At 40.7% G+C, this 15,317-nt stretch overlaps 1 protein-coding gene across 2 annotated transcripts in view; it reads left to right on the top strand.

The window, feature by feature from the left end:
- The window catches only part of PITPNA (phosphatidylinositol transfer protein alpha), a 47,512-nt gene that overhangs the window by 12,217 nt on the left and 19,978 nt on the right, over nucleotides 1-15,317 (top strand). Inside the window, exons 3-5 of one of the 2 annotated variants that reach the window (XM_084650975.1) lie at nucleotides 4,130-4,275; nucleotides 8,093-8,184; nucleotides 14,831-14,838. In XM_084650975.1, the coding sequence (XP_084507101.1) occupies nucleotides 4,130-4,275; nucleotides 8,093-8,184; nucleotides 14,831-14,838 (246 nt within the window). The remainder of the gene's footprint in view (nucleotides 1-4,129; nucleotides 4,276-8,092; nucleotides 8,185-14,830; nucleotides 14,839-15,317) is intronic. The other variant, XM_084650974.1, reaches the window with a different exon arrangement.

The raw sequence follows: 15,317 nt of genomic DNA, 5'->3' as shown, positions 1-15,317 counted from the left end.
CTGATGTGATATACTTGGGATATTGTGTACCTCTGGGCACCTCATTATTAGGAAGAACTTGACAAACTTGAGGGAGTTGAGAGAAAACAACAAATGATCAGGAAGGTGAGAGGAATTGTGGCTTCTGAGGAAAGAATAATGGCTGAATATTAAATAACTTGGCCAGGTGACACTAAGGTGAGAATGAGACAACCTACGAATACTGAAGTTATGGAAGTCCCAATTGTGGTGAAGAAAGTAGGATGATTCAAGGACTATAAGTATGAATAAGGTGCGAGAATTTAGGCTGAATATCAGGAAAAGCTTCCAGATTGTGGATCTATTGGACCATGAGCCTGCTGAATGTAGACTGGAAAAAAAAAATCTGGATTGTAGGAACAATATTTCATTGTCAGGGAGCAGACAAGCTATCTATTACGTCTTTCTATGAATCCTTCCCTTTGGTGTGGGCACCTCGGACCAGCATCCATCTAGCTGTTTGAGCTCTTTCCATTTCTGAGATTTGCAATACTGGGTGCACGGACTTGGCCAGCTGTGTGTGGGTGTCTGACCAGCTGCTGTTTTGAAAGTGTTGTTATGGATTAGAGCTGTGTGTGTACAAGTTCTCTGCCGCCTCCTTGTCCTCTCACATGGGAAGGAGCTTGCCAAACACAAAGGATTCTTTTATTTCCATATTGAGTTCTAAGCTGCTTCTAGGGAACAGCTTTTTTCCCCAAAGGGGCCGGCTGTGTTGAATTCCGACCTCGTCCATGAAATTCTGCTAATACAGTGAACTCTGATCTCTGTATGAGAGGCCTTTCACAGACCCTGCTGTGGGTTGGCTGTGGAAGTCAAGAGCTCTCAGGAGTTCCGAAAGCAAGTTTGTGTGTCGTGCCTACTCTTCCCAGCAGTTCTAGGATTCAGACTTTCGGAGGACACAGCCTGTTTTTCTATTAACATTTCCCAGCAGAATCTGTGGGATCTGCTCTTATTTAATGGACAAATTTATCTGGATGTCCTACCCTTGTATTAATGGAATTAAAGGATCAGGAATATCGGGGAAGATTAAAGGGTAAAGATGCTAGCCCAGTGGGCTGATCCTCTTAGGGCTTGAACTTTGACTTGTATACCTAAGGTAGAATGAATGAATGAGAGACTGTTACTAAAAGGGATTAGTTTGTACCTCCCGGAGACCTGACCCCGAGACCCGCTGCAGAGCAGGCAAAGCTATTCTATCTGCTCTTTCTAGGGCTGGGGTCACTGAGTTGATGACACTTTCTCTTGCAAAGGAAATACAATATATTCTTCTCTGAAATAAACTCCTGTTTCATCACTCCACTGAGTTCTCTGTCGGAGAGAACTATGTGTTCTGCTTTTATGGGTCAGCCACAGGAAACCACAAAGAATGCAGTGTGTGAAAAGTCAAGAGATGGAGCATTTTGATATGGGATGAGACCCGGTTTGTTGGTGGCAGTGAGGGAGCTGCCCAGAATTACTTCAGAAGTAAAGGGTTTGCACAACTCAGTGCAACAGTGTGAGCATATGCAGCAGTGCCCTGACTGAACTTTCCATTTCACTGAGCGCGGGGAGAAATCATTACAGAAATACATGTTTTTATTCTGGGGCACTTCTATGCAGAGGCCTTCTAAAAAGTCAATGATTCTGCTAAATGTGCTGCTGAAAGGGATTGGGAAGTGAGCCTGAACTTGAGCAAATCTTCTCTGGTGTGCTCTCTGACTCGTCCCTGGCTACCCAAGGGAAGGAGACCTAGACATACCCTTGGCACACCATCAGCTTTCACTTACTGGTGATCTTTGCTGTTACTTTCTAAATTTGTTCTTGTTCTGTTAATACTCGATGGAAAAAGCCTGCAATGCATACGGGCTGCATTTATGTCAGATGCCGTGATAAAGAACTTAGCAGGTATGGAAATACTTCTTTTCAAACAGCTGTTGCTGGGCCTGGAATTGAGAGTGCTGCCCTGTCACTACTGGTTTTGTTTTGTAGGCTTTTTGATCACCACCCTGCTTATTTTGTCTGAGGGAATGTATACCCACAGCAGCACAGCTCTGGCGCTGCAGTGCCATGGTGTAGATTCTTCCTGCATTGACAGAAGGGATACCTAAGTCAATAGAAGATACCTTCCGTTGACATAGTTGTGTCTACACCAGAGGTTAAGTTGACCTAACTACAGTGCTCAGGGTACAAGTAGACCAGGCCTTAGTTTAGGCATACAGAGCGATGACTAATCCCTATTCCTTTTTGTTCAGAATTTAATTTTTCCTTACTTGCTACACTGTGTTCTCTGCCTAGGTAAGGGAAGAGTGGGTATTGGGTAGTGTGGATCCCTCTGTTTCACTTCATTTAGATTTCTTTTTTTTATGCGCACATCAGCTATGATGCTAATGTTTTTTGGTCTACCTAGCATTTTGCCGACTGCCTTTTGTTCTTTCAAATAGGCTCTCTACATTTACTGCCTTGGTCAACCACTCCTTTGCTTCTGATACTTTCACCTCTCTGAACTGTCACTTTCCATCCACATCTTGAACATCCCCTTTCAGACTAATACTCCAATGTCCTAATACTCAGACCTCTTCACTGGCTCCCAGATCCACTTCAGGATCAAGTTCAGAAAATCCTTCATGGATTTGCTTCACCTGATCACATCTCTCTTGACAAGTCTGATCACTCCCTCTTCTCCATTCCTGTGTATAGTCATGCCACTGATGTTGAGAGAGCATATCCCTTTATGGCTTCTGCCACCCAGAACATCCTCCCACTTATGACTCCATCCCATTTAACCTCTTTTCTACCTCCCTTATCCTTCTGAATTTCCTTTTGGTATTCTTTTTAAAGCATTTGGGAGATACTTTATATGCAAGAGGCCGTACAGTGTAAAGTAGTGTTGAATTTAGTGGCCAGTACTGATGGAGAAAGAGGGCTAAGGCTGTCAGATTTTGAGTGTTTGCGAGAGGCTCAAAGATCTGGGCAGGAATGTTACTGGATGTTTAAGGCTCTGTGTCCTACATGATAGTGTAATGCCAAAGGCCAGGAGGAGGGTGCAGTGCAGAAAGAGCCTGCCTATAGAAGGTGTAGTAAGGAATGGGCCTGTGTAATTAGGGCAAATTCAACCATTTTGAACTATAACCCTCTAGCCAAAAGATAATGGCACATGTGGTGGGGAAGAGAACAAGGGTAATATGAATCATATGGTCATTTGGGAAGCTAAAACTTGTTCAGTTACGACTTTTAAACATGAATGAGGCTTTTTGTAGGGCTCTTCGAAGTGAGTTTTGGGAAAGGACTTAGGTGGGCTGAAGGAGAAAATGTGGGTGGGAGTAAAGTGAGCAGAGGAGGGGAGGAGCTAGGTTGTGGAGAACCTGGAAGGTGAAAGCAGGGAGCTTGGGTTGGGTTCAGGAGGCAAATAGAGATTCAGTGAAGGGATTTTAAGAGTAGCCTGAAAATGGCTATGATGCCGGCAGGAGAGAAGGTTTGGATACATTGGGAGGAGTGAGCTATATAGAGACTGCAATAGTGAAGCCACCCACAGATGGCTGTCTTTAATTGGTAAACACATAATGAAAATTCCTTTGTAGGATGCCTTGGGATCCTTCACGACAAAGTGCTGTATACATGTCAGAGCCTGTTGAGAACTAGTGGAGTGTGTGTTATGCATGTCACCTGAACAGCAGATGCATCTTATCTGGTTTTATACACAGTGAATAGAAATGAGTGGGTTTGACTACTGCAGAGCTGTTGTTTTTCTGACACTTTCTAAATGGCAGCCAAACACCCATTCATCTCCCACTTCTGGTTTCCTCTGTAAATTTCTCCACATATTGGATTTCTTTGAGGTTGAGGCAGAGGTTGGAGGATAATATCACTGTTGTCTCCATTCGCCTTCTTGTACACTTGAGAGCTATCTGTTGAGTTCCTAAGGGAAGTCATTAGTGAAATGATACTTAGATGGAAATGGATATAAAAGTGGTATCCATCTTCCAATGCTTATATTTTGGTTGATATCTGACATGGTTGTATGTTAGGAGTGGGACACATCTCATTTATTTTTGTCCCCAGCTTCTTGCAGTTTAATTATGTTGACACCATCTAAATTATGACTATTGCAATAATGTGTCTTTAACTTCTTCAGTATCAAGTGGGACAGCTGTATTCTGTGGCAGAAGCCAGTAAAAATGAAACTGGTGGAGGTGAAGGAGTGGAGGTTCTGATGAATGAACCCTACGAGAGAGATGGAGAACGTGGTCAGTACACACACAAGATCTACCATTTACAGAGGTATGTGGGATGGAGAAATGGCCTATTTCCAGCTGTGAGTGGGATCAAAGAATAAGGGGAACTGTATAAATAGGATACAATTTAGGAAACCACTACACAGGTTAGAGATCATGCAAGTTTTCATGGATTCACAGCAACTGGAAACAGAGTCATTCTACCTGCCCCTGCTAGGGCTTGCTGTTGCAGTGAAAGAGAAGAACCTAGGAACTGCTTCCTGGACTGGAACAGTTACTAGTGGGACTAAAACTGTCACCTACTATCACCAGCGAAGTTCAGAACTATCACTGGGTCTTGGGCTCTTGAGCAGGGGAGTAATGCCAGGGGGAGAAAAAGAAAACGGGCAGTCATGTAGCATGAGTCAGGAGAGAGGAGGACTCGGTGATGGAGCAACATATCCCAGGGTATCAGCATAAGATAGACAAACACTTGCAGAGGACCAAGGTGGTGGAAAGGAACAGAAGAGATTGAGCTACAGGTGTCACACTCAGGACTGCAATCCAGACCAGTGAGGAGTTGTGACACTGCCTTCCCTGTAACCCCAAGTGCATCAGTCTGCTTTCCTCATGTGGTTCTCTTGTCAGAATGCTTCCAGACAGCATACAAGCATGTAGTACCGTGACTGTACGCTATGCAGCCCTGGTTCACTGCTCTGGCCCCAGCAGCCTGCCTACAACACAGTAGCCTCACTCCTTGGTTACTTCTTGCAGAGGTGACCCCAACACACTCCAGTCCCAAATTTTCCCAAAACCTTGTGCTCTGCTATGATCAGCTGTCTCCTGAAGCATTCAGAGAGATATTAGTTTATTTGCTCCTTTAAAGAGATGAAGATACATTAGCTTACTAATTTAACTGGGGATAAGTACATCCTTCCCTTCAAGCACAGCATGGAGTTGGTTTATTGTTGATAAACTTGTTTTCTGTTTACAAGAGGACTGTAGGTTAAATGATACCAAGTACTGTAGAAGAAATAAAGCTAGCGTTACAAACAAACAAAAGTAGAAATACGCTTTCTAATGGCTAAGACCTAACTTAACAAGTTACAGTCTTTGTTGAAGGTCCTTACCAATTTGCAATTCTTTCAATCGGGCCATTTGGTTGAAGGACCCATCTTTCTCAGCTTGCTACAGCTGTGGCCTCAGTGTCTGTCCAGAGATGGATGCCAAGATGGCTTCTCCTAAATCCTTATAGCTTCCTAAACTTACTGTTTTGTTCCCAGATTCAAGATGACCTCATGTTACTCTTTCCTTCCTGTAGATTTTGGATCCCCTTGCTGATTTATATGGAAATGGGGCATCCATTGTTTTTGGTCACACCTTGCTTAGTTTCATTGGAGGTAGACAGCTAAATTCCTTTCTGTCTGGGAGGGAACCTGTTAAGAATTCATATTTCCTCATATCGTGTTAATACATACATTTCACAATAATATTAATCACCAGTGTGACATTAGCTTTGAGAAAAGACCTTACTTAATATACTTTTTAAAAATATAGTAATATTGTTTACAATCAGTTGATTCCATTATTTGAGGTTTAGACCACCTGTCTTTATAGCCCAGATAAAATTTCTCTTGCCTACTGGGGTGTAGATGCAATGCTGTCTTCTCCCCTGCTTGATAGCTTTGTTCACCTTATATGTAGATAAAATCTACCTTATGTGTAGAGGTCATCTAGTCCAGTTCCGCACTAAGTATTATCCCTGACAGATGTGTGTCTAACTTGCTCTTAAAAGTCTCCGAGTATGGAGATTCCACAATGTGTCTGAGCAATTTATTTCAGTGCTTAACCACCCTGACAGGAATTTTTGCCTAAAGTCCAACCTAAACCGGCCTTTCTGCAATTTAAGGCCAGTGCTTCTTGTCCTGTCCTCAGAGGTTAAGGAGAATAATTTTTCTCCTCCTCCTTGTAATAAGCTTTTATGTACTTGAAAACTATTCTCATGTCCCCAGTCTTCTCTTGTCCAGACTAAACAAACCTAATTTTTTCAATCTTCCCTCATTTTTGTTGCTCTTCTCTGGACTTTCTCCAGTTTGTCCACATCTTTCTTGAAATGTGGCACCCAGAAGTGGACACAATACTCCAGTTGAGGCCTAATCAGTGTGGGGTGAAGAAGTAGTTCTCGTGTCTTGCTTACAACACTCATGCTAATACATCCCAGAATCATGTTTGCTCTTTTTGCAACAGTGTTACCCTGTTGACTCATATTTAGCTTGTGATCCCATCACCCCCAGATCTTTTTCTGCAGTACTCCTTCGTAGGCAGTCATTTCCCGTTTTGTATGTGTGCAACTGATTGTTCCTTCTTAAGTGGAGTACTTTGCATTTGTCCTTAGTGAATTTCATCCTATTTTCTTCAGACCACTTCTTCAGTTTATCCAGATCATTTTAAATTTTAATCCTATCCTCCAAAGCACTTGCAACTTCTCCCAGTTTGGTATTGTCCGCAAACTTTATAAGTTTGCGGACAATACCAATAAGAAAGCTCATGCTCAAATAAATTGGTTAGTCTCTAAGGTGCCACAAGTACTCCTTTTCTTTTTGCAAACTTTATAAGTGTACTCTCTAGATAGATCTTCATTGTCTCTGTCTGCTGACCAGGCTGGACGGACAAACAAATATATATATCTTTGTCTAGGGCACACTGGGCTTATGCATGGCTTGCCAAACATATTTTAAGAATATAGTTCTAGCACATATTCATAGCTTTTTGTACACACCATGTGCATACCTCAAACAAGAATATTAAGCAAATTGTTAGTTTTCCAATGATATTTTACATGTCACCTTTTTTTCATTTACAGATTATGACAACAATGTGTTGTGTACTGAGTATGTCTGGCCTGAGAGAGTAGTGAACCACAAATGGGCCTCTGTGTCACAAGCGGATAGGAAGAGGGCTTTGAAATTAAATTACATAATGCTGTTTTTTGTTCTTTTCAAAACAGGCAAAACAGTGAAGAGCTAAAAACTGATGAAACACTTTACTATCCTTAGTTTTCCATATAAGCAATGACTGTTTGTCACTAGGATGTCTCCTTATAGAAAATGAAATTGTGATGGAGATGTTATGAGGAGAGGCATCCACAGGACTCTTTATTAGGATGTGGTCTATACTGTGTGAAACTTTGAGACTCTCAGGTGTTCCTACAGCAGCCTGTAGATCCTGCTGTGACCAAAGTGTGGTGGACAGACTTAGACATTTTCTGTACCCTGGTAGGTTGGGGTGTGGAATAGATGGAAATCACAACCGTTAGTGGAATAACAATAGTAAGTAGCACCAGTTGTGCTGTGAACATTAGAGCAGACTAATAGTTGGGAAAGATGGTAAGAGCTAAGTGGTTATGACAGGTTATAGTATCAGAGCTCGTCTCAAGTTGTGCAGTCCAGGTGTTGCTAACGGATGCTTCCCATCATAAACATGGCTGCTGTCTTGGGAAATCCAGAATCTGTAGTGGTTTTGATTGTTAATTATAACCCTCTTTATCCAGCATTGTGGTGGAGAAGCTTGGGTAGAAAAATGTTTCCAAGTTGTCAGCCTGCATTCAACATCAGGTGTGCCCTTGCTCCCCTGTACAAGGCAGGGAAGGGTTGGCACCTAGCCCATATACATTTATTCCGTTTCTGGGCATCCTACTAACAGAACAATGAACATTCCTAGTGATGATAATTGTGAAAACGCAAACGCATCCAGGGCATGGGGGTCTATATTTCAGGGTGGGTGCCTTGCATGTCTCAAACAGTGTTTGAGTCACAGTCAATTGAACATGGATATAAAAACTCTTACCTTGCTTCTCCTCCCCCACCCCACTCCCCAAACTGCAGCAAAGTGCCGTCATTTGTGAGAATGCTGGCCCCAGAGGGAGCCCTGAACATACACGAGAAAGCCTGGAATGCATACCCCTACTGCAGGACTGGTGAGTACATAGGGAAGGTCTGTACCATTGGGATGATTTTTTTTTTTTTTTTTAACCAAAGAGGGGCAGTTAATTTGATGATTTGGCTGCTGCCTGCAGTCTATAGTCCATAACCCCTTCCTGTGGTTTGGGAAAATGAGAATTTAGAGCTAAGGGGGCATTAAAAGAAATGTTCCTGCCTGACAGTGGCAGTGCAGTATAATGACAGTCAGAGCTCCTGCTAATAAACAGGGAAACCTAAGTAGCCTGGGGATTGGTTAGGGGCAGGGTGTGAGAAGGGGCAAAAGTAAGAAATGGATGTGACCCTAATACTGTAGGTTTGGAGAAAGGCTTGGTAGTGGGAGAACCACAGTATGACTAGAACTGTGAGAGGTTATTCTAGTGGCTTGGGAGCAAATGCATGACAGAGAAACTGTTATGTACTTTAGTGCAATGGAAGTACTTTGGTGTAGACATTTGAAAGAGATGGAGTAAGAGAGGAGCTGGGGAGGACCTGGTTATCTTTTGCTTAATGCAATTTGAAGGGAACAGTATCATTGCCCCAGTGATTCCTCCAATAGTAAGATCAAAAATGGTGACGCTGGAACTGAAAGTACAACTAGATACTGGTGTATTAACACGAGAGCAGCATGTTTTATGAGTCTCCCTGGAAAAGCAATAGTGTGCCACTTCTAAAACAAAATCTCAGACAGCAAGTGCAGAGTTAATCCACTACTGAACTTTGAGATTCTGCTTGAGGTGGATCATGAAGATGACACAACCCCTTTTCACTCTTATGGGATAGAGTATTTAAAATTCATGTAGAAAAAACATTGCTGCAACGTTATGGTTGAGAGCTTCAAGGGATAAATCATCTGTTCTTCATTTATTGTTCCCATGGTAACAGTAACTTATTCTCTTTGTGTTTATGTAATATTTGGGGTTACTTTTTATGCTATTAAATTTATCCTTTGGCAGAGGTACAGTTGCTGTGGGAACCAATATTTACAATTTACTGACCTTTGCACTTAACATTTTTAACTGCAGCATTTCATTAATGGCTTTTTCTGCATTGAATTTCCTTGTTTTGTAAATGAGGGTTAGAAAAAAAGGGATAGAGAAGGGAAAAAACAAAACATTAAAGAAATCTAATTTCAATATGTGATAAACTGCATGTATTGATGTTGTGTTTGCAAGGCTACATTCAAACTAGGGCTGTCAAGCAATTAAAAAAATTGATTATGATTAGTTGTACTGTTAAATAATAGAATACCATTTATTTAAATATTTTTGGGTGTTCTCTACATTTTCAAATATATTGATTTCAATTACAACACAATACAAAATGTACAGTGCTCACTTTATATTTTTGATTACAAGTATTTGCACTGTAAAAAAAAAAGTATTTTTCAATTCACCTAATACAAGTACTGTAGTGCAATCTCTTTATCATGAAAGTTGAACTTATAAATGTAGAAATATGTACAAAAAATACTGCACTCAAAAACAAAACAATCTAAAATTTTAGAGTCTGCAAGTCCATTCAGTCCTACCTCTTGTTCAGCCAATTGCTCAGACAGACAAGTTTGTTTACATTTACGAGAGATACTGCTGCCTGCTTCTTATTTACAATGTCACCTGAAAGTGAGAATAGGCATTCTCATGGCACAGTTGTAGCTGGCATCGCAAGATATTTATGTGCCATAAGATTCATATGTCCCTTCGTGCTTCAACCACTATTCCAGGGGACATGTGTCCATGCGGATGAATGTCCCTTCGTGCTTCAACCACTATTCCAGGGGACATGTGTCCATGCGGATGAATGGTTCTGCTCGATAACAATCCAAAGCAGTGCGGAAACAACACATGTTCATTTTCATTATCTGAGTCAGATGCCACTAGCAGAAGGTTGATTTTCTTTTTTGGTGGTTCGGGTTCTGTAGTTTCCACATCGGAGTGTTGCTCTTTTAAGACTTCCGAAAGCAAGCTCCACCCCTCATCCCTCTCAGATTTTGGAAGGCACTTCAGATTCTTAAACTTTTGGTTGAGTGCTGTAGCTATCTTTAGAAATCTCACATTGGTACCTTCTTTGTGTTTTGTTAAATCTGTCCTTAAAATGAACAACATGTGCTGGGTCATCATCCGAGACTGCTATAACATGAAATATGTGGCAGAATGCAGATAAAACAGAGCAGGGGACACACAATTCTCCCCCAAGGAGTTCGGTCACAAATTTAATTAACGCATTATTTTTTAACGAGTATCGGAAGCGTGTCCTCTGGAATGGTGGCTGAAGCATGAAGGGGCATATGAATGTTTAGCATATCTGGCACGTAAATACCTTCCAATGCCAGCTACAAAAATGCCATGCAAATGCCTATTCTCACTTTCTGATGACATTGTAAATAAGAAGAGGGCAGCAGCATCGCCTGTAAATGTCTTCAAACTTGTTTGTCTTAGTTATTGGCTGAACAAGAAGTAGGACTGAGCGGACTTGTAGGCTCTGAAGTTTTACATTGTTTTGTTTTTGAGTGCAGTTATGTAACCAAAAAAAAATCTACATTTGTAAGTTGCACTTTCACTGCAAAGAGATTGTACTACAGTACTTGGATGAGGTGAATTGAAAAATACTATTTCTTTATAGTTTTTACAGTGCAAATATTTGTAATCAAATAATATACGGTTTGATTTCAATTACAACACACTATACTATATATATAAAAAATAAATGTAGAAAAACATCCAAAATATTTAATAAATCCAAAATACTTAATAAATTTCAATTGGTATTCTATTTAACAGTGTGATTAAAACTGTGATTAATAGCGATTTTTTTTAATCACTATTAATTTTGTTGAGTTAACTGCGATTAATCGACAGCCCAAATTCAAACAAATAGAGCTTTGGATATATAGCGACACTAATGTGTAGGATATGGAGCTTGTTGACGTTATTTCACATACTTGAGAATGCCAAAACACATGAAGTGAGTATTGAAATGGTCACAAATTAAAGAAAACTTACTTCACGTGTCTGTTTTGTTGGACATTCAAATCCAGTGGGCATCTGTCAAAGTGGTAATGCAGAAGCATCCAGTCAGCTTTTTCAAGCTTAACAAAGCCTCATTGAGTATGTCTACACTGCAGTTACACACCAGTGGCTGGCCCATGTGAGTCAACACCCTTTCCCCATTGTGGGGACCCAGAGCCTGGGCTTCAGCCCAAGTCAGCTGACATGGGCCAGCTCCAAGCATTTAACTGCAGTGTAGACATACTGAGGCTTCCCTAGCTGGTACTAGATACTATGGTGATTGGGCCACTTTCTACATTCATACATATAGAAAGCAAATTTAAAGGGACACTGTCATGTTAAAAATATTTTTTCTAAAAAGTCTTAACTGTATTACTAATAAAAGTTTGGGATACTCAAAAACTTATTTAAAATGTATCTTTCACATTTTATGCTATTTACTTTTTTGCCTTTCACTCAGTTTGGACAATGAATGGGGATTGGTTTCACTTTCTGGTTCTGTACTAACAGTGCTGAAGTATTTGGGTTTCAAACATTGCAAGGAATGTCTTAAGTCCAAACAGCTGTTTCATTTACTCTTTTAAATCATGGAAACATTTCTATTAGATTTTCACCTCCACTTAAATAAAACTTAGCATTGGGCCTAAACTTCCTGGCACTGACCTTTTTTAAAATTTGAAAACAAAGCCATTGTTGAGTTAACAAAACAAGAAAGCACCTGAACTATTTCCCCTTCCGTCCCATCAGTACTCTGATTCTCAAAGCATGTCATACAGTTTTACTGGACTGTCCAAAACCTTTTCACCTGTGTGCTGAGAGCAAATAAAAACTTCAATCTTAAAGGGAAAACTTTCAGATTCTTTGAAACTGAAAATGGTGGTATACAATGAAAACTTTCTCAACTATCAGTTATGCCAATACAATATGGGTTTGAAATTGCATTGTTGAGGGGGCTGGAGCAGAAGGCAGCTGCATACTCCCAGTGCGGGGGCTGATAGAAAAGTCTGTTTCAGTAATATGCCAGGCCTGACTTAAATCAAGATATGCAGTTCTAAGGCTTCTGATTAGTTGGCTTGGTAGTAACAGGGCAGTAGGAAAGAGAACTAGTTTGTGTCTGGTATGATGGCTTATTTTATTAACACTTCATCTCAGGAAAGATCAAGTACTTAGGTCACAAGTGAACTGACATAATGGCCTCCTGTATCTCTGCATGTGTACACAGCATAACATGCTAAACGGTTTAGTTCAGGCTGATATGACTGACCAGCTTCTCAGTCAAACTGGAACTGGAGTAGCAAGGGGTTGACGGTTAGGACTGAAGTGAATTCAGTTGTATGTAAAAGTTAATGGAACTCCTGCCCATACTATGCCTGTCTCAAGTTGGTGTTAGTTAATTACTTTCACAAGCATTAAGTTCGCTTACAAAGCTTTACCAAAGACAGAGCCTGTATAAGTTTAGGTAAAACAATATTTTTAGTCATAACTACTGTTGCAATAATAAGGAAGTATTCAAAAGTTTGCCTGTAATTCTGTCCCCTTTTGCATATGCATTGTGATCACACTCAGTATTTTTTACAAAACTGCTGCCTTGTTCAGTGTGTATTATGGGCAGTATCTGAAGCTCTTGTCTCTTTGCCACTTCTTCATTTACTACAGAAGTTGGAAGTGTCTAGAGAAAGAAGCAAGGAACTTCAGAAAGAGAGTCTTGTGGTTAAGGCTCTGAACTGACACTCGGAACAACTGGGTTCTAGCCTTGGTTCTTCCAGCATCACAGAGCAAGTCTGTGGATGTCTTGTTGCCAAAAATTTTCAGGAGTGTCAGCTAATTGTGTATTCATTTTCTGGGTGTCAGTTTGAGACACCTACAGCCCAGCTTCCAGAAGTACTCAAGACTTGCAACTCCAGCTGAAGTCAATGGGAGCTGTAGGTCCCTCAGAACCTCTGAAAATTCAGGCACTTCCTGTTTCAAGTTGGGCATCCAAATTTAATGGAAATGTTTTTAAAAACTGGGTTTGTCCCCGGTGTGTAAAATGGAGATGCTGCTTCCCTCCTTCAGAGGAGTTATGAAGATCAATTCATTAATATTTGAGAGACACTCTGGTATTATGGTGATGGGGGCCAAAGAAAAGCCCGTTGACAAAGTGCTAAAAGCAGGTGTTGTGGAAAGCTGGGAAAGCTCCCATTTCTAATTCTGCAGGCTCTATGAGGTATTTGATTTGAAACCTGCCATTGTTCCAGGACTGAATATTGCCCATTTGTGCATGAGAGGAAGTGTAATTTTGGAGGAAAGAATTAAATATTTTTGAGGTAGGCTGAAGTTAAAAAAAAAAAAAAAAAAAAAAAAAAACCCACAAAAGTACAATGGCAGTTTGCAGCAGGTCTCAATCTGTAACTTACTGTTTACAACACTTATCACTGAGATATCTGAACATTATCCAGACCTGCTCAGAGATTTAGAATAGTCCAAATTCTAGCAGAGCAGAGGAGTATGGTAGGATAAAGAAGGATGGTCTTGTGAATAAGACACTGGACTGGGATTTGAGAGCTGGGTGCAATTCCTAGCCCTGTCATAGATTTAATCTGTGTGCCTCCTTCCCTAACTGAACAGTGGGGATAATATTTCCCTCACAAGAGTGTTGTGGCATTAAATGTGTTGATGTGAGGTGCTTGGGGACTATGGTGACGAATGCCATAGAAAATCTTTTAAATAAATACATGCAATTTATGACATGAATGTCACCATATGATCTGTGCGTGTGTGAGCAGATATAACACACATGCAGCTATAATAATTGTAAATGTCTATATATGTTAAATATGGAAACTTACTGGTTAGACCAGTATACCTACTATAATAATACCCAGGCTTGTGTATTAGACACTCCTCAAACCTCTTATGTCCTTATTGTCCCTTTAATTTAAAAAAAAAAAAAAGTATTGATTTGACTAAATGGTCTCCTTGGTGGACACCTTGTGAATCACATTTTAGTGTCAGATTTTACAGCCTTGTTCTAACATAGTGGAAATCATTATTTTATAATGGAAATACTGACAGACTCTGAGGGCACAAGATAGAATGGTCTATGGCTGTTACAAGATCTTTAGTTGATTTTTCTCTGAATAATTGAGCTTTGCTATCCAAGGAGTCTGATTACCACAAGCAGGAGAGATGCAGAGGGCAAAGAGTCCAGTTACCACATGCAGGAGTGATGAGGTCTGCATTGGCTTAAAATCTAGCATTCTTTCAGTTGCAACTGGAGAGAGGCTTATCTGCAAGGTGAAGAATGATTGTTAAAATGCAGTCAGCTGATCAAACTTCTTCCATTTTCTCATCCAGCTGGATGAAATCCAGGAGCTAACAGTAGCAGCACATAATTAGTAGTGGTCTGGGTTTCACCATGTGTGAGAATTTATAGAGGGTTTCAAGTGGGGTGGAGCAAGTTTATTTTTGACAGACTATAGACACTGACAGGGAAAATGGATGTCTTCCTTCAATGAAACTGGCAGCTGCCTGGGAGCACTGTCCAGAATTGTCCCCTTGTGGCTGATATTGGGTGGAGGTGGTTGCAACTGTTAACTTTTCTTTTTCATTAACGTAATGTATCTCTTTCTTTTCATGTGTTGGTTTCTTGGAGCAGTTATTACAGTAAGTATTGCTTTTACCAGTGATCTGCGGTGCTTGGAAGCGTGTGTAAATCTGTCTGGTACAAGGCACTGTGTCTCTGTGTAGGGAAGTCGCTGACCTGAGCTAGCGGAGTTGCTACTTTCTCAGTCATCCAGTTACATGGATGAGGAACTGGGTCTCGGCATCTCTTCACAGTCTGATATATTAAATGACACAGATGATTCTTTATTTACTGCAATGGCATTTGACTGTACATGTTTCAGAACAAACCATTATGGCAGATAGGTGGAGCAAACATAGAGCAAGTCTATCCAGTCCTGCTGCCTTTGGGCAAGGTGATCCCATGAGTAACCTGCCCTCTAAATTCCTTAACTCCTTTTATTTACCAAATGCTTCACTAGTCTTGATTCATCCCACGCCACCCACCAAGGATGTATAGTGGCTCTTCTTTTCCTGTCATATCAGTCATTGCTTGAAACTGATGTCTCTTGCTCATTAGG

Source organism: Lepidochelys olivacea (genome assembly GCF_965140295.1).
Source record: "Lepidochelys olivacea isolate rLepOli2 genome assembly, chromosome: 17".
Taxonomy (NCBI): Eukaryota; Metazoa; Chordata; order Testudines; family Cheloniidae; genus Lepidochelys; species Lepidochelys olivacea.
This window is presented reverse-complemented; position numbering and strand designations above follow the sequence as displayed.